At 37.6% G+C, this 19,829-nt stretch overlaps 1 protein-coding gene across 6 annotated transcripts in view; it reads left to right on the forward strand.

Annotated features, from left to right (window-relative positions):
- The window catches only part of ctnnd2a (catenin (cadherin-associated protein), delta 2a), a 259,552-nt gene that overhangs the window by 186,691 nt on the left and 53,032 nt on the right, over positions 1-19,829 (forward strand). For all 6 annotated transcript variants that reach the window (XM_079601833.1, XM_079601834.1, XM_079601836.1 and 3 more), the window contains 2 exons: positions 4,595-4,808; positions 12,172-12,355. In XM_079601833.1, the coding sequence (XP_079457959.1) occupies positions 4,595-4,808; positions 12,172-12,355 (398 nt within the window). The remainder of the gene's footprint in view (positions 1-4,594; positions 4,809-12,171; positions 12,356-19,829) is intronic.

Below are 19,829 nucleotides of genomic sequence, written 5' to 3' on the forward strand. Positions count from 1 at the left end.
TGAAAAATGACACCAGTCTGCAGCACAAGGGTTTCAGGCCTGTTAATGGCTTTTTCCCCCTCTTCCTACATTTTTTTTTAAAGGCTGTCTGAGGTCTTGGATAATATACGGTTACACTTTATTTTGATGGTCCCCTTTAGACATTCTGTTGACTAAGTACCATTGCACCTACATGTCCATTACCTTTAGTTAAAAAAGCCCAAATTACTAATATTAGTATTGCGTATTAGTAGACTGTTAGGGTTAGGTTTAGTAGAATAAGTTGACGTACTTGCAAAGTTACTTTATAGTCATTATGTCTGTTGGGGGAGGATCTAAATAAAGTGTTAGCAGATATTTAGCAGGCAGTCTATACTCTACTAAAACTCTAACAAGACTTAGTTGACAGATGCAATGTTACTTATAGTCAACAGAATGTCTAAAGGGGACCATCAAAGTGAAGTGTTACTATACTATAAAATAAAGTGTAAATATACTAGTCAGATTACAAAGATTTAGTGTATAATACTATAGGGCACTTCCAGTCCAATCAATTCCAACAAATGACTCTTATGAGATGGTTCTTTTTAGTGACTCAAACGCATCTGCTTACTATGTTATATTGACCTTAAAGTGCTTTTATGTTCCACAGAAGAAAGAAAGGCATACAGGTTTGGAATGACATGAGGATATTAGTATGTGTGTGTATGTGTGTACATATATATACATACTAACTATAAGGCTTGAGAGATTAAATCAGTGTTGATGTGATGGACATAAGTATAGTTTTTGATTCACTAAAACAGAACAGACTCATTCGAATTGTTCATTAAGAAATCAGTTGGACTGGTTGCGCTGTATGGTTTTGATAATCTAAGAACTGGCTCATAATGATCATTTGGGCTGTTCCCATTGTATGGTTTTTATTCACTACAGGGTCATTTGTTCAGGAATTGGATTCAGTATGTTTTGAGCTGTAGATTTAGTAGCAGTGTTTTAAATATTATTGCAGGAAACATTGTTAGAGTATTTTATTATCAGTATTCTGTCCTCACCTAACTCGATTCGTCATCCGAACATCATTTTCTCAACAAAAAAACATCACATTACGGAGGTAAAATGGGTTGCGAATGCCGTTTCATATTGACATTTTTAAAGATAGATGTAAATGAACTTTAACCAGACAGGAACTAGCACACACACACACACACACACACTGAACGGGCTATCAGATGACAGAGCCGTATCTCCCTCAGCAGAGGTGAGGAGAATACTGATTCGCACAGCATTTCAGCCAGACAGACCGAGCTCTGATGTTTATGGTCTTCCTGCTGAACCACTGGCCAAGTGCAAAGGCAGCTCTTTCTCGTCCTCAGCTGGCCACTATTTATAGCAGGTGGCTCCAGAAAAGCTCTGTCTACTTTGCAGCCCGCCTCTGGCTAAAGTTCAGCTTTATCAGCCCTTTTGGGGGGGAAAATCTAATCCGTCAATATCCATTTGCACGTGCGCTGTGGAGTCGAGAGCAAGCACTTCCGTCCGGCCGGCTCATGCCTCTAATTGAATATCTCAGTGTCTCCGCTGCTTCAGGACGACGTTAACACTCAATTCTGCTCCGAGTGCACAACAAAGCAGTTCATTTCTCAAATAAACCAGCTAAGAAAGAAAAAGATTTTTTTTAAAGAATACTTAATACTAATGAAAAAAATGGGTTTAAAGCACTTAATTCATGACATTTTTCCATTTCTAATCTAAAGTGAGAACTATTTACAGTTAATAAGTTGTTAACAAAGCATTAAAAATCAATGTCTTACTCTTTACATATGAGCTTATATAAAAAGTCATAATTATGTTAATTATAGTTAAATGAATGAACTCACTAATGGAATATAGCTTATAAATATTACCAATGTAGAGAGTACAATATATTATGAATCAACTATAAACTAATAGTTTGCAAAAGATTTGTAAGTACTTTATTACTGTATACTTATTGTAAAGTGTTACCAATGTTATGAGAATGTTTATCATTTTTTACCAGTTTATCATTCTTTAAACGTTATAGGAATGTTTTGTTCTCTGAACATGCTGAAACAAGTAACATTAAAAAAAAAAATGCTGGATGAATGTCCAACTAAGACATTTCAGGAAAAAAAACTCCATGAACGATATATAAATTACGTATTTGTGCTAACGATTTGAGAACATTATTAGAGACCAGATAACTTTGAACAAACTTTCTATTAGCGTTACCGTAAGATTGTTTGTTCATTGCTTTAAGAGAACCTTGCCAGAAGGTTAACTGAAGTACCGAGAACGTTCTCTGTTATCTGGGAATGCGGCCGCCATTAGTTCACCCGCACTGCTTGATAGAAGATGCCAGTAACATCCCTAGTCTCTGCATTTATCCTCTGTTGTTTAGTGGCTTCCAAACATCTGTTGCTTCCGAACATCTCAATAATTAATTGTACTTCCTTTATATAATGTTTGTGTACCGTCTCACCGCATCTCTTGTGTGCGAATCTCACCGCGTGAATGAAAGGAAGGCTTCTGTTTGGTGACGCACATGTCTGTCTGCCTCTCGGGATGAGTCGTGCCTTTGTTTTCCTGTTAGGTGTGGTTTGAATATTCATGCTGTGTATGCAGTACAACGCAAAATCAGGAAACATGATCAGAAGTAACCTCTTGGAATGGACTACTAGATCACTTCTCACCTTCAGACAAAGCCACACAAAGAAACGGGCTTGTAATCTCCGTCGGAGTGAGTGTCGATGTGAAGCCAGAGCGATGATCTGTAGTGACGTGCTGTTCAGAAGCACATCTGCCAGGGCTGGATCCTGCACTCATCTAAAGCTAATGCAGCAGGGGATTGTGTGTGCCAATTGGCTGTGGGACAGGAAATTGAAAACTCATAGTGCAATCACTTGATGAATCTGCAGATAGACACAGGTGTGACTCTTTCTTAATAATTTAGCCCTGCTGGTTTTATGACAAATCGTTCGAAACGCTTTTGGCGTGGTGTGCGTTAGTCTAAAGGGATCAAACTGTGGCAAAATAATCTGCCAAATGAAGTTTTCTTCATTATGTTATTTATTCACCCTCATCTCCCTCCAAATATGTATGATGTTATTTTGGTTATGAGGTTTTTTTTTTTTTTTTTTTTGGTGCTTGACATGCAGTAATGACCATCCACCTTCATTGTATTGTTTTTTTAAATAATTTATATATTATGTATATACTATAATATAATTTATTTTAAGTTTTTAAGTTTTCATTTTAATATTTTAAGTTTTAGTAATTTTTTGCTTTTATAATTAAAAAAAAAAATATATATATATATATACATACATTTCTCTTAGCTTTTATTTATATATAAATACACACACACATAATTTTATTTCAGCTTTGTCAATAATAAAATAAAATAACATAACATTTGGAAAAAAAAAATATGCCAAGGCAACATTTCTAATTTTCGTTTACATTTTTCATCTAATATTTATGTATTTAAATTTATTTTATTTTATTTCAGTTAATGAAAACTATTTTAATAGTTAAGTTGCCAACACAACATATAAAAAAAGCTTTACGTTTTTCATCTAATACTTATTTTATATTATTTTGTTATAACTTTATCAATTAACGAAAACTATTTTTAATCATTTTATAGTTTTAAGTTGACAATAACAACACTGATGGAAAACAGCGGCTCTGGCATTCTGCAAAATATTTCCTTTTGGTTTACAGAAAAACGACGAAAAGTCATACAGTTCAGAATGACATTAAAGTGGGAAAATAATGACAGCTTGTTTATTTGTAAGAGAACTGCTCCTGAAAATATTCTAAAATCACACCGGTTTAACGAGATGCGAAGGCTGCGATTGAGTTGATGTCAATCACTGTTGTTTTTCTGTGTCCTTCAGAAACACGTGGATTTTTGTAGTGCAGTCTCAGATCCTCTAATGAACTTGGCTTGCTTTAATTGACTTTAGTGTAGAACAGCAAAGCCCTGTTGATAGAGATTTACTCACACCTCTCAGTCTGTTTAGCTGTCTGAAGAGTGATTCATTCTCCCGCTCCCTCTAGTATTGATTTTTCAAATACACTGGTTATGGATTCAGTGCCTCCTATTTGTTCATTTATCCTCCAAATGATCTCATGCACTGACGCTAAGCTGTTTTGGTGTGACTTAACACTGAATTTCAGACATTTTTTTTTTTTTTTTTGAGTCTGCCAGGGAAAGGTCAACGTTTCGAATGACTTCCCATGAGTTGATCCCAAGGCCGTCATGTTCTCACTGACCAATAATTCTTGCTCGGATCAATTTAAGTTGCATTCAAATCAGGAGTTCAAGTTCAAAATTTGAATAAGAAAGAATTTTCAAAGCCCTCTGGCGCCTCAAGGCATCCTGAGTCTGAATTATATATATTCTTCATTATTATATGAGTGTTTCGTCAACTTTAGATTCTTTTTACTGATTTGAAAACTTGGTCATCTTTTATTTTTGCTACTTTCCAAATGCTTTATATAGATTTGATTGTTTTCCCCTCATGAACCCAGACTTTTTAAGTCTTGAAATATGGAAATATATCACCCTCTATCTGTGTGTTTCTTTCAGATACGGAGGCAGGGTGGTATTCAGTTGTTGGTGGACCTGTTGGATCACAGGATGGCTGAAGTACACAGAAGCGCATGCGGTGCCCTGAGGAACCTGGTTTACGGCAAGGCCAATGATGATAATAAAATCACTTTGAAGAACTGCGGTGGGATCCCTGCGCTGGTCCGCCTGCTGCGCAAGACCTCTGATGTGGAAGTCAGAGAACTAGTCACAGGTAAGAACTCTTCAGCTTATGTTTTATTATAGGAATTTACTCTATCACAGTGTTTCAGGAAAGAGAATTTTCGTGTCAGACAAGTCGTCAATTCTATCGCATAATCTCTCGTCCTCGTTCACTCTCTCACTCTCTTTCTATATATATATATATATATATATATATATACATACAAGATTAACGGGTTCAGTCTCTTTTAAAACATGGTGAGTAATAGGGGGTTTTCACACCTAAAAATCTATTTCAAAGTTTAAACCTTGTCTGAAATTCTTGCTTGTGGATTTATTATGTTCTTTTATTATTTAGAGAACATTGTACAATGGATGGATGTTTGAATATTAGATAACTTAATTTCTTTTCTTCTTTAATATTTCCAGACTGTCTTGCAGAGAATATTTAAGGACTCTCTTACCACTAGTTTGACCTTTTTTCTCAGTCTTAAAGCAACACTAAAGAACATTTTTTACCTTAAAATAATGTTTCCAAAATCATATCATTGGTTCATCAAGTCGTAACAGGGTGAAAGGCACTTCTGGATTCACTTTACGGCCCTATATCTGCTATAATCGCACTATGTAAGTCTGCCAGATCGGGTAGCATTTCTGTAGTTCGAATGAGACATAAGAAAACTACAAATTTGACTTGCTTTACGTCAAGCGTTACAATAGTCATTATTTAGTTTTTCTTCGTTTCTGATACGATCTCGCAATAGATCATACTTTCATGAAATCATGATGCAACATACCCTACCTTGTCTGTGGACATTGTTCATTCGAAAGCCGGTGCTGGATAAACGGCGAGCGTGCGTGCGACAGTGGGCTAAATTTACGACAGCGGTAATGGACAATTCCGCTTCCAACCTGTAGGGCGACCGAAGAGGAAAAGTTCTTTAGTGTTGCTTTAATGGCCACAACTATAGGTTCCTGTGTATGTGTGAAGTATTATCATTATTGTGTTTTTTATTTATTATTATTTCATTTTCTTTCTTTCATTATTTTTTCTAGTGAATCAGTTCATTCAGATGGTTCATATAAATGCAATTCACAGGTTTAAATCTCTATGGTATTTTTTGATGTTATTTTATTTTATTTTCAGGATGTTTACTATAACTTTCCATCCTGTAATTTAGCAATGATGTAGAAAAAAAATGTTAAAATTGTCCATTTAGTGATGAGTACGGAAAGAGATATTTTCTACAAAATAAATCACCACATCCCCAAAGGCTTTGCATTCCCAAACATGTTTCTAAATTGTTTCTGTAACGGAATGGATAAACTTTGGAACAGAGCCACGCTGGAAATGCCTGCTATGCGCTGAATTCAGATTAACATATAAATTAAAAGCATTGCACATAGGGCACTTAGAGAGACTTCCTGTCACAAATTAATCAGCGAGCTGGAAGCCTCAAGGTCTCTGGCTGCCCAGAGGATTCCCAGCCTCTCAATCTCAAGCAAAGCAGCACATCTGAGTCATGCTTTGCCTGTCTGTTTGACTCTGTAGAAAGGGCTGGTTTTTTTGACAGGCAGAATGTAAATGTAGCCATATATGGACCCATTCGGACCTGATGGTCAGGTGTCCAATCACCTTGCTGTCCTGTCAGTGGCCAGTGGCTCTGAGACTATCTTGGAATATGTTCAAACACAGTTTAAAAACTGTCTCTACAAATGTCTCATTTACAGCCACACGGTTTTGGTTTCACATTCACCTATTAGGTTTTTTCATAGTATTTCAGTTTGTGATGTGTGGATACTATAGAATTTTGTATTGGAGAAGGGTCGTGAAGCTTTACAACCTTCAATCATCTTTATTATTGATCCTCAAACAAAATAAGCTATAACACATTTTGACATATAGTTTTTGATTAAAGGCTCTACAGAGCCAACATGAAATAAAAATAAAGTGTTTGGCTTTAGTGAGCACGAGCATGTTCCTTCATGAATCGCACGGCTGTGAAGAACAGATGGAAGACTGGACTGCAGGAACAGGAAGCTCGCGAGAAACCCAGACGACAGAACATCCCCTGAGAAACTGTCTGAATCCTTTGGCAGCAAGAGATGTTTGAATTGCACTACTCAGCGCGATCGTATGCTGAAATTAAGGAGGATTCTTGCTTTGTTAGCCTAATTCCACTCGGCGTCTGGGTTTTGTTTCGCGCTGCAGTTCTCTAGCATACGGCCATGTCTCATATGGTGTGCTTAATGTGAAATATGGGTCTTGTGGCCTATTTTTTTCCATTTACATTACCGTTCGTAAGTTTTTGGGTTAGTTGGATTTTAGTAAAAAGATTCTTATGTTCACCTAGGCTGTATTTATTTAATAAATACAGTAAAACTGCAATATTGTGAAATATTATTACAATTTAAAATAACTTTTTCCTATTTTAATGTATTTTAAATGTAATTTATTCCTGTGATGGCAAAACTGAATTTTCAGTAACATTAATCCAGTCTTCAATGTCACGTGATCCTTCAGAAATCACTTTTAATTTAAGTATTTAAAAAGAGCTTGTGACTAAGCCTCATAACTCCATTAGTTCCTCAAACTGTCAATCAAACCTCATAACTCTGCCTCTCCTCTGTTGTGAATGAAGTGCTGCGCGCAGTTTGGACCGTCTCTGCTTGTTTGCAATACAAGTGTAAATAAAGAACTGGTTCAGAAGTACAGAATTTTCTTTACTCAAGAAACACTATACATAATGGCCAATGTTTTATGTATTTGAGGAGAGGAGAAAGGTATATTAGTCTACATTTGCAGTTAAGTCGTATAGCCAACACTGTCTTAAATTGCCTATGCATATCACTTTGTCTTTAACATGAGATTTTGGCCAAAAGACAGTAAAAAACTGAGAGCCCACATTGCTAGAGTAAACTTTATTACCTGTAAGTTGGTCAAAATGTAATTGGATGCACTCACTGCCTCAGATGCGGCCATAACCGATATTGTGCTGATCTTTTGTGCATCCCTAATACTTTTAGTTTAAAACCCTATATGTTTGAGCAATAGTTATAGTTAGTTATGTTAATAGTGGTTAATTAGTAAATGTTAGTGTTGCTATTGTAAGCTCCACTCATTTTTTTAAGACACTGTAAATTAACTTTGCAACAGGACTAGAGAAATTCATCTTTTTACATCTGTCTCCACAGAGGCAAGTGTAGACAAGTGAAGATGTCTGTGGGATTTTTGTTCAGGACAGTGAGATACCCAAGTGAAATTAAGCCGTCTAAATCTGGGCCTGTGTTCTGCTGGCATGAGATTTGATCTTGGTCAATGTCACCACTGACGACAATTATGTCCTTGTACTGCTCTAGTATTGAGACTTCCTTTCTTCCTCTTTCCTTCTCTCTCTCTCTCTCTCTCTCTCTCTCTCTCTCTCTCTCTCTCTCTCTCTCTCTCTCTCTCTCTCTCTCTCTCGTTCCCTCATGAGAAGCGGCCTCTGATTAGATGCCCTCTCAGTTCAGCCATCAAGGTTGTTCTTCCCTTTTCAGAATGCATGCTTTTGTTCAAAGATTTAAGAAAGTGAAAGTCGGGAAGAAAATGAGCGACAGAAGACTACTAGAAATAGTGACCGCAATAAAAATCTCACACGTTTATAAACGTACACAGAATAAAAGGCCATTCACACACTTTGTTTTTGCTTTGCTTTTGCGGCCATTGGAATGGGGAAAGACGTATAGTCTCGAGACGCGTTTTTTCAAAGTTTAACTTCTTTTAACCATAGCGCCACGTTTTTAGAACGCAGTGTCATGCACGAGATGCTGCAAAAACGTAAAATAATAACCAATTTGTTTTACATTCTTTCTTACCACGTGTGTGTGTGTGTGTGTGTGTGTGTTTGAGAGCAAGAAAATGGCAAGGTCAGCGTCATCAACTATTCAGCTGCCACCTCTGCATACTGACTCATAATGTGCGTAGTTTCTTAAAGAAGGGAAAGAGAGAGAGAATCGGGCATAGGAGAGGAAAAGTGAAGATGGGCAAATAGGAAAAATAGAAGTTTGGTCTGACTCATTTTACGTGTCCTTTGTGAGGCTGATGGACAGTGGGAAGGAGCGACTGGATTTGAGTTGAAGGTTGGCTTCGTTCTAATAGGTCGCATAAGTGTTCTGCAATTTATCATCATCGCTGTTTTTAGAGTTTGTCCCCCATTTTGACATCTGCTAGTTTTTCATAGCGCTGAGTGACAGAGTGGGTTTTAGCAAGAAGCTCTTCACACTACAGGCAATAGCAGAACCCCTGCAAGGCCGTTCATTCAGTACAGCAGGCGGTGAGATTAAACCAACCTTCTGCGTATACACTGTAAAAAAAATATGAACAAAGTCGTGACAACATATGTTTTTACATTGCTTTAACTCATACAAAATAAGTTAAGAAATTTTTATCTCTCTTTTTTCATCAACTAATTTTATTAAGTCAATTTAATATAATTTAAGTTAAAATGACTTTTTTAACTTCTTTTATTTATTTTAGACATGCCTTTTTATTTTATTTTAATTTATTATTTTATTATTATTTTCATGGTACTCATGATATGCTTGTATCGGTGCCACAAGCCAGAATTGAACTACTACCTATTAAGCATTGCACAAAATAAATAGATAAATAAATCTAAATATTTTACAATAATATAAAATATTTAGTTTTTTATAACTGGACAATGGTTATACTTTATATTTTACCATGATTCATTTACACATTTTTTTCATATACTTTCTTCAAAGCAAAGGTTGTGATTAATTTATTCAGAGAGAGAGAGAGTTGGCAGATTTTTTTTGTTTAATCCCTATAGAGAATGTGAGTTGAAAACAAATATCTCTGAAACCAAGGCCGGTCAAAGTGGGCATTTACTGTTCTTTGTTAAACCTCTTGAAATTCCGCATTTAAACAAAGATATTTTTTGCCTATTAAGTCACTTTGTCTAAAAGCATCTGCTAAATGAGTAAATACAATGTACATTCTGAGAATGTATAAAGCTTCACAGAATTCGAGCAAGTCATCAAGCTTTTCCTAAATGTTTGTTAATGAAATATTGGCGAATTTGATAATGCTTCCTGCTACAAAGAGAGTTTAGTTATGCATCTGTGGAAATAATGTAAAGTGAATCTAATATATCACAAGCATGCTAAAAGCAATGTAAAAGCTAATGTGCTGTTTTGTGATTAGAACACAATAGTTGTGTTTTAATATATTTATGTGAAACGTGTCCTAAAATACATTTCTGTCCTTGCAGCTGCTGAACATTAGAATGTTCTATAGCGGTTTGAGGAAATTAGAGATATCCTCAGTGATATAGCATCTGTCAGGATAAATTACCACCTCAGACAGTGAGCTCTCTCAGGTGAGATATTGATGAGCTCAGGATAGGCTTATTAACCACACGCATGGCTAAATTGGTTATTCCTCATTTGCAGGATGTTTAAGTATTGACTGCTTGAAATTGACCTCCTATAACCTTAATAAGACTTTCCTCTTGTAACTTGAACCTTTTATAGCTGATGATCGATGGTGAACATGGCCTGGATTGTTTAAATAACTTTTTTAAACATTTGTTTAAAATGTTTTAGTAGAAATAAGTCTTTAATGCTCACCAAGGCTGCATTTATTTGATCAAAAATACAGTAAAAGCAGTAATTTTGTGAAGTATTATTACAATTTATAATAACTGTTTTCTATTTGAATATATTTTAAAATGCAACTTATTCCTGTGATGCAAAGCTGAATTTTCAGCATCATTACTCCAGTCTTCAGTGTCACATGATCCTTCAGAAATGATTCTAATATGCTGATTTGCTGCTCAAGTAACATTTCTTCTTATTATTATTATCATCACATTTTAAACCAGTTGTGCTGCTTAAGTCTTTGGTGGAAAATGAAAAAAATTCTGAATTCTTTGATGAATGGAATGTTCAAAAGGACAGCGTTTATTGAAAATAGAAACATTAAACATTATGCCTATTTTATTTCATTTAATGCATCCTTGCAGGAAAGTCTTACTGACCCCAACGTTTTAAACGGTAGTATTACACTGTGCAAACAACTCTATCCCACAATGCAGTGCATTTGACTTGACCTTTTCAGTGTGACTAATCACCATGGTGATGTAAGAAAATTAGAGCTGTCCGTGCAGATCTTGAGATGTTTGATAGACTGCATGTGATTTTGCTTCGCATAAACTGATAAACCTTAGGTCATGTTCATATATTTAGTTAATGCTGTAAAACTCTATGAATTCTTCCAGTCTTTGGGGTCTGTGGGAAGAGACGCAGTAATTAGCATGTTTGAAATTCTAATTAGGCGCATCATTTTGTGTCAAAAACATGAAAATTAGTGGTTTTCCTTCTAGTCTAAAAGGAGACGGCTGCTTAGTCACTTGACCGTTATGCCCACAATCTTTAAGTGAGTATTGGTGATTGATCTCTGCTAGTTTAGGACTTCACTTTAGAGCAAAAAGCACAGACTTCCCACACAAATATATGCATATATACAGTATATGCTTCACTTTCTATACTTCAGATCCTTCAACACATCGTAGCCACCATCGAACTGCATATATTACAATGTCATGACTCATGCATATGTTAGAGAACAAAAGGTCTTGACCGAACAAACATATTGATTGCCTCTTCCACTGTCATTATCCATTCCTAAACAAAAAATTAAAATGCTAATGACTCCCTCCTCTTCTTCTCCATAATTTCTATTTGTTTATCAAATTACTGTCTGTGGCAAGTATGATGTTTCTGCAAGAATGGCTCTCATAAATCTCTAATGGCTGTACTGATAACGATAACAGGGACAATGCTACGTGGAACCAAAGATATTAAGTCTTGACATGTTTTTAATAGTCGGTAAAAGTTGCCATTATTATGTAGAGACTGTTTCATTTTGACCAGCTGAGAAATGCTGTAGGTTTATGCAGTACAGTTGTTTTATGTGAATTGCATCTAGTAAATCATATCACATATTCCTCTGAGACTTAGCGGAGCTGTGAAAGAGTTTGGTAAAATAATATTAGACCGTCATAGTAATGTGAGACCGCAGGCTTGTCAAATTATGTTTTTTTTTTCCTCTGGGTTCAGCTCTACATTTCTGTGGCTCTCCGAGTCTTTGTGAGACGTTGTCAAAACCTGTCTCAGGCTAGCTCAAGCATAGAAAGGACAATGTTATACATTTTTACTCCTCTGAAAGAATAATAATAGAAAAGCATTATTTCTTGCACAGTAGTGCTGTCACTTTCCGGCAGGGGTCTCAAACTTACCCGTCTCTCAAGTGTTAGTTTATCTTTAAATGCGGCATGCAAAAAGTCAAAAAGAGGAGGCTCTTCCTATTCGCTACGCTAAACGCTGCACGCATGTGTGTTCCTGTGCAGGTGTGTTGTGGAACCTGTCCTCGTGTGATGCTCTGAAGATGCCTATAATCCAGGACGCTCTGGCCGTCTTGACCAACACAGTAATTATTCCCCATTCCACCTGGGACGTGTCCCCGCATCAGGAGGACCGCAAGCTACAAATGCACACTTCCCAAGTCCTTCGCAACGCCACTGGCTGCCTGAGGTGAGTGTGTGTGTGTGTTTGTGTTTGTGCTTTTCTTATAGGGCCCGGAGAACTTTCAGTTTCTCTCCTGTAGTAATTCACCCTTTGTCCGAATAATGAAAACCAATGGGGTTCACAGAATAAAGGAAGTCATACAGGTTTGGAACGACACGACTGCAGACTGTTGGTATGTGTGAATTGTTTACAGATCCATTTGTCCAAAAATTGTGCCATTGTAATGACGTCAGACATGTTTGATGTCATATTTACACAGAAACTCTGCTCATGTTTCATGAAGGAGGAAGAATAAGTGTACACTACCGTTCAAAAGGTTGAATACTTGCTGTATATTGAGCAAGGATACATTAAATTGATCAACAGTGACAGTAAAGACATTTATAATGACAGTAAACTGTTCTATTTGATGTAAATCCACTTCCTGCTCAGCTACTGTTCGGACGCTCTTGCTTACTGCTCCGCGCTTTGCTCTATCGCTTTTATATTTTTTTATATTTTATCTTCTTTTATCAACTAATTTTAACCTCAGCAAATCAGCACAGTGCTCAAAAGCTTGGATTACTACAAAAAAAGCTGAATTATTTTATTCGACCAGCCTCCCACTGAAAGCTTACATTCCGGGGAAGAGAAAACACAACTGCATAAGGATAAGAGAAAATGCCTCTTCTGGAATCTACTTGCTGCACTAACTGCCACAGACTTTTGCAAAGGATTGCAGTTCTAGAAACAAAGTTATTTGCGGGACCACCAAACCAGACGGAACACACAACAGAGCTCCGTCATGGACGCCCTCAGCATACAGCTGGTGAGTTTCATGAATCTACTGCTCCTCAACAGGCCATACTGAGTGTAGAGAAACAAGCCGATCGACTTACAAATCGATGGCACACACAGGGAGCGAGACCCAAAGGCACCCGAGACATCAGATTGTCACGAGTATCACATATTGCCGCAATAGCATCCTCTACCCCAGATACGGCTCTGACAAGGATTGCAAACACTGGTCTCCTACCACCGCCTATACATCTTGAGAACAGATTTGAAGTATTAATGAATGTAAATGAGGAATCTCCAAACGTGATCGAACACAGACTGGATAAGCCAGTAGCTAACACTGATGCTAACTTGCGCTCAAGGTCGAGCAGACAGCGGCACAGAGCTCAGAGCCTAGCCGAGCACACGACTCTGATAGTGGGTGATTCAATTATCCGACACACTAGTAGCAGAGATACAACTACGTGCTGCCTTCCACAAGCAACAACTTCTGATGTAAACAGGGAACTTGAGAACATTCTGATGAAACATAAGACTGCAAATCGACTCATCATTCATGTGGGGAAAAATGATATTCATAAAGAGCAGTCAGAACTCCTTAAGAAGGATTTCAATGAACTTCTTGAAACACTGAAAAGACTGAAAGTACAAACATTCATCAGTGGACCACTCCCAGCAAGAGGAACAAACAGGTTTTCACGGTTGCTTGGGCTTAATACATGGCTCCAAAAAACCTGCAATATAAAAGGAGTGAACTTCATTGACAACTTCAATCTTTTCTGGAGTCAGAGGCAACTGTTCCAACAGGACGGCCTCCACCCAAACAAACTTGGTTCAAGAGTGCTAAAGGACAATATCTACTTCTCCCTCAATCATCCTTCTGCAGTGTGTGCCAATCCACTCAACCTGAATGGCACACACACACCTGGACACAGTATGAATGACCACAGGACTTCACTCCAGCACCTGAATGGACATGCGGTTGACACGTCACACAAGGACAATGATAACACCACTCAGCCACAACAACTTCTGCTCACGGACACAATCTCAGCTGAGCCCTGCCCACAGACAGACTGTGACATACTAGAACTGCTCCAAGATTCAACACCCAAGGACGACTTCCTGGAAAACAGCCAGGGAAACCAGGACAGCATATTACAGCCTCCGATAACACCAGAACAACAACAGCCCCTCTCACCAGACACGCTATCTCTATCTCCAGCATCTCCACTTCTGTGCTTCTCAGAGAGAATGGAAAAACTGGTCTTTGCTGGAACCAAACTATCACACTCTTTTGCGAGCCCCCAGATATCAACCAAAAAACGGCAGGCCCCAAAACCACCAAAGCCAGCTGGCCCCGCTCGCCCTCCCCCCCCTCCTGCAAGAGTTCTTCGGGCTCTGCCACAACGACAGGGCTCACACCCTCCTCCTTCTGCTCGAGGTGAACTAAAAACAACTGATACCAGCTCTCATTGATATGTGTCGGGTCCCCGCTATGATAACAGTAACTTTCTCAAATGTTTACAGAACAAGCGGGAACCCTGTGTGCCTGTATCTTTCTCTATTGCTGTTCGATTACATGATAGAAAGTCTAAGGCCTTCAAAAGCCGTACAGCAAACCCATCTAATCTGGTGCCTATTACACGCCAAACTAAGACTGCTGTGCGGACAAAAAGTAAGACTGTTAAGTTAGCACTCTTAAACATCTGCTCACTTAAAAATAAATCACTTCTAGTCAATGACTTAATAACCACATACAACCTGGATTTTATGTTTCTAAATGAAACTTGGCTAGAAGACAACTGCAGTGCAACTGTCCTCAATGAAACATCACCTCCTAACTATACTTTTATGAGTGTCTGCAGAGCGGGTAGGAGAGGTGGGGGAGTAGCTGCTCTTTTTAAAGATGTCTATCCATGTAAGCAAATATCATTTGGTAATTACCCGTCTTTTGAATATCTGGGTATTGTGTTAAAAGGTGCTCCACGCATTTTACTAATCATTGTTTACAGGCCTCCAAAATACTCTTCAGCCTTTGCTGAGGATTTTACAGAACTGTTATCAACCATTTCCTCAGAGTTTGACTGTTTTGCTATTGCCGGAGATTTCAACATCCACATAGACAATGCAGAAAACAATATGGCAAAAGAAATCAAAACTGTTTTAAAAACTTTTGATCTGACTCAGCATGTACATGGACCGACACACAATCGTGGACACACTCTAGATTTACTTATCAGTAAGGGTCTAAACATTTCATCGATTGTTATTAAGGATGTAGCACTGTCTGATCATTTCTGTATTTTCTTTGATATATTGATCTCTCCTGCCATTGAAGCTAGATCTGTGTCTGTCAAAAAGAGATGCTTAAATGAGAACACTAGTGTACTATTTATGAAGGCTATATCTTTAACACCAAGCATATCTGCTGACTCTGTTGATTTTCTCCTTGATTCTTTTAACTCAAAAGTTAAAAGTGTAATTGATGATATTGCTCCTGTGAAGGTCAGGAAGAGTGGTAGACAAAAGGCACCCTGGAGAAACTCAACAGCAGTGCAAAATATGAAAAGACAATGCAGAAAAGCAGAGCGCATGTGGCGGAAGACAAAACTTGTAGTCCATTATAACATCTACAAAGACACCATCCATGCTTTCAATATGGAACTAGGCAAAGCTAGACAGACTTTCTTCTCAAATATTATTAACAGCAACTTAAACAACACACGCACTCTTTTTGCTACTGTAGAGAGATTAACAAACCCCCCGAGCCAGATTCCCAGTGAAATGCTCTCAGACAGCAAGTGCAGTGAGTTTGCTTCTTTCTTCTCTGAGAAAATCAATAATATCAGAAAGGTGATCAGCACATCCTTGAGTTGCACTAGGGTCAGACAGATCAGACCACAACCTGAGAAAGTTACTATGTCTGATTTCAAAGAAATTGATGGCAAAATTTTGGAAGAAACCGTACAGCACCTTAAAACATCAACCTGCGCCCTTGACGCTCTTCCCACATCTTTCTTCAAAAGTGTGTTAAACAGCTTAGAAGCAGATCTCCTAGAAGTGGTAAATGCCTCACTTCTCTCTGGAAGTTTTCCAAACTCCCTGAAAACTGCAGTTGTCAAACCCCTCCTAAAAAAGAGTAATCTTGATAAGACTATATTAAGCAATTATAGACCGATCTCAAATCTTCCTTTCATTGGCAAGATCATTGAAAAAGTTGTTTTCAATCAGCTGAACAAATTCTTAAGCTCAAATGGATACTTTGACAATTTTCAATCTGGTTTCCGATCGCATCACAGCACAGAGACAGCGCTCATAAAGATAATTAACGATATTCGCTTAAATACTGATACAGGCAAAATATCAGTGCTGGTACTACTCGACCTCAGTGCTGCATTTGACACTGTTGATCACAACATACTTCTTGACAGGCTGGAAAACTGGGTGGGTCTTTCTGGGATAGTCCTAAAATGGTTCAGGTCATACTTAGAAGCGAGAGGTTATTATGTGAGTATAGGAGACCATAAGTCTGAGTGGACATCCATGACATGCGGAGTTCCTCAAGGCTCAATTCTTGCGCCACTCCTATTCAACCTGTACATGCTTCCAATGAGCCAAATAATGAGAAAGAACCAAATCTCTTACCACAGCTATGCAGACGACACACAGATCTACTTAGCCCTATCGCCTAACGATTACAGCCCCATTGACTCCCTGTTCCAATGCATTGATGAAGTCAACAGCTGGATGTGCCAAAACTTTCTTCAGTTAAACAAAGACAAAACTGAAGTCATTGCGTTTGGAAACAAAGATGAAGTTCTCAAGATGAATGCATACCTCCACTCTAGAGGTCAAACAACTAAAAATCAAGTCAGGAATCTTGGTGTGTCTCTAGAGTCAGACCTTAGCTTCAGCAGTCATGTCAAAGCAATAACTAAATCAGCATACTATCATCTAAAAAATATTGCAAGAATTAGATGCTTTGTTTCCAGTCAAGACTTAGAGAAAATTGTGCATGCTTTCATCACCAGCAGGGTGGATTATTGTAATGGACTCCTCACTGGCCTTCCCAAAAAGACCATAAGACAGTTGCAGCTCGTACAGAACGCTGCCGCCAGGATCCTGAGCAGAACCAGAAAATATGAACATATCACACCAGTCCTCAGGTCTTTACACTGGCTTCCAGTCACATTTAGGATTGATTTTAAAGTATTATTACTGGTATATAAATCATTTAATGGCCTAGGACCTCAATACATTGCAGATATGCTCACTGAATATAAACCCAACAGATCACTGAGATCATTAGGATCACATCAACTAGAAATACCAAGGGTTCACTCAAAGCAAGGAGAGTCCGCTTTTAGCTATTATGCCAGCCGCAGCTGGAACCAGCTTCCAGAAGAGATCAGGTGTGCTCCTACTGTAGCCACATTCAAATCCAGACTCAAAACACTTCTGTTTAACATTGCATTTACTGAATGAGCACTGTGCCGCTGTTCGTCCGACTGTTTGCACTGTATTTTATTTTATTTTATTTTTATTTTTTACTCTAAACTGTTTTAATTATTCTTATTTCTTTTGATTATTTTAATTTCTTCTATGTAAAGCACTTTGAATTACCATTGTGTATGAAATGTGCTATATAAATAAACTTGCCTTGCCTTGCCTTGCCTTGCCTTGCCTAAATGCTTTTCTTTTGAACTTTCTATTCATAATATAATCCCAAAAGTGTTTTCATCATAGAAATGGTTCTTGAGCATCAAATCAGCATATTAGCATGATTTCTGAAGGATCATGTGACACTGAAGACTGGAGTAATGATCTGGAGTAATGACTGGAGTAATGGCTTTGCCATCACAGGAATAAAGTAAATTTTAAAATATGTGACCCTGGACCACAAAACGAGTCATAAGTCGCACGGGTATATTTGTTGCAATAGCCAACAAAACATTGTATGGGTCAAAATTATATTTTTCTTTTATGCCAAAAATCATTTGGATATTACTGTAAGTAAAGATCGTGATCCATGAAGATATTTTATTTCCTACCGTAAATATATCAATTTTATTTTTGTGAGTGTATGCAGCACAATCGCCAACAGAAATGGACAACTTTAAAGGAGATTTTCTCAATATTTCGATTTTTTTGCACCCACAGATTCCAAATAGTTTTCAAATAGTTGCATCTCGGCCAAAAATTGTCCTATCCCAACAAACCATACATCAATGGAAATCTTATTTATTCAGCTTTCAGAAAATGTCTCAAATCTCAATTTGATAAAATTGACACATAAGACTGGTTTTGTGGTCCAGGGTCACATAAATTCAAATAGAAAACAGTTATTATGAATTGTAATATTTTTTCATAGTATTACTGTTTTTACTATAATTTTTTTTCATCAAATAAATGCAACTTTGATAAGCATAAGACACTTCTTTCATTAAAGAGACTTCAAACATTTAAAAATCAAATTGACCCCAAACTTTTGAACGGTAGTGTATTTACATGTTTATGTAGTAAACTCTTGGCCTCAAAGGAATTAATGCTGAATGAAAAGGAAGACTACAGCATGCAGACTTCCCACGTACCTAAGAAACGGTGTAGTCCAGATTGCATTTTTAACACCCTCGGCATACTCTACCAGTTTCGAATGCAAGCACCTTCACGACTACATTGATTGTGTATGGGCCGAAAAGGCAGATTTCTCATTAAGAACAGATTGTGGTTTGCTCCGTGCAGTTGTTTCTATGACAGCTGGCCATGTGATTCAGAGAACAGTCCTTTTATACTATATGCAGCCCTGGACCACTGAGAATGATGGTTCCTTTGATTAACTGACAAAAAATGAGAGCTTTGGATTTTTTTACACCTCCTTTCCTGTTCCATATGGAATGAGGAACAACCCTGACAAGCCATTTCCCCCAGACACGTCTGTTCTGTTCATATCTCTAGATTGCTCGGGGTAAAACTGAATCATAACCTGTACGCCATTGTCACAGTGAGTAAAGATTTACTGTATCGCTCCCGTCAAAGCACCTGATTCATGATTTATGCAATAATGCATAATGATGTTTATGTGGAGTGCAAATCTAGCTTATTATGATTTATACATAGCTTCTTGTTGCGAAGAGTTGGTTAAAAAATATCTGCGAGAAAGTGTTGATTCTCTTGGGTTGAGTACCAGTCTCACGTAAGGCTTTATTCTTGTATCCATAGCAACAGCGCAGTGTTAAACTACTTTAAAGTCCATGCTATGAGAGGATCACACTGCTTTTGTTTGCTTTCCCAGTTTCCTTCCAACTGTTTCTAAATGAATGAAACCTTTTCAAACCATACTTTTGCAGTTTCACCTCACTAAACTAAGATGTTATCAGTTGTAATTTTACTTTCTATAAGAGATTTACTAAAAAAGAGGCGCACCTACTGTATGCAAATACACAGAAATGCAAATACAAACAGTCGTCTTATCCTTTGATTTTCATTTTTCTGTAAATAACAAGTCTGCTTCTGATTCCAGCAGTAAATTACTCCTCCGAGTGAATGGCAGTGTCTTGTGTTTCAAACAAATCATCTTCTGTCGGAGCGCTGTAAAGAGGCAATTACCATCCTCCGCATATTAGTCTGTCAGATACACACATGCTTCAGAAAGTCAAATGTGTATCTTATGCGTATCGTGCGATTGTGGACCACACGTATC

The sequence above is a fragment of the Phoxinus phoxinus genome, assembly GCF_949152265.1.
Source record: "Phoxinus phoxinus genome assembly, chromosome: 24".
In the NCBI taxonomy this organism is placed as follows: domain Eukaryota; kingdom Metazoa; phylum Chordata; class Actinopteri; order Cypriniformes; family Leuciscidae; genus Phoxinus; species Phoxinus phoxinus.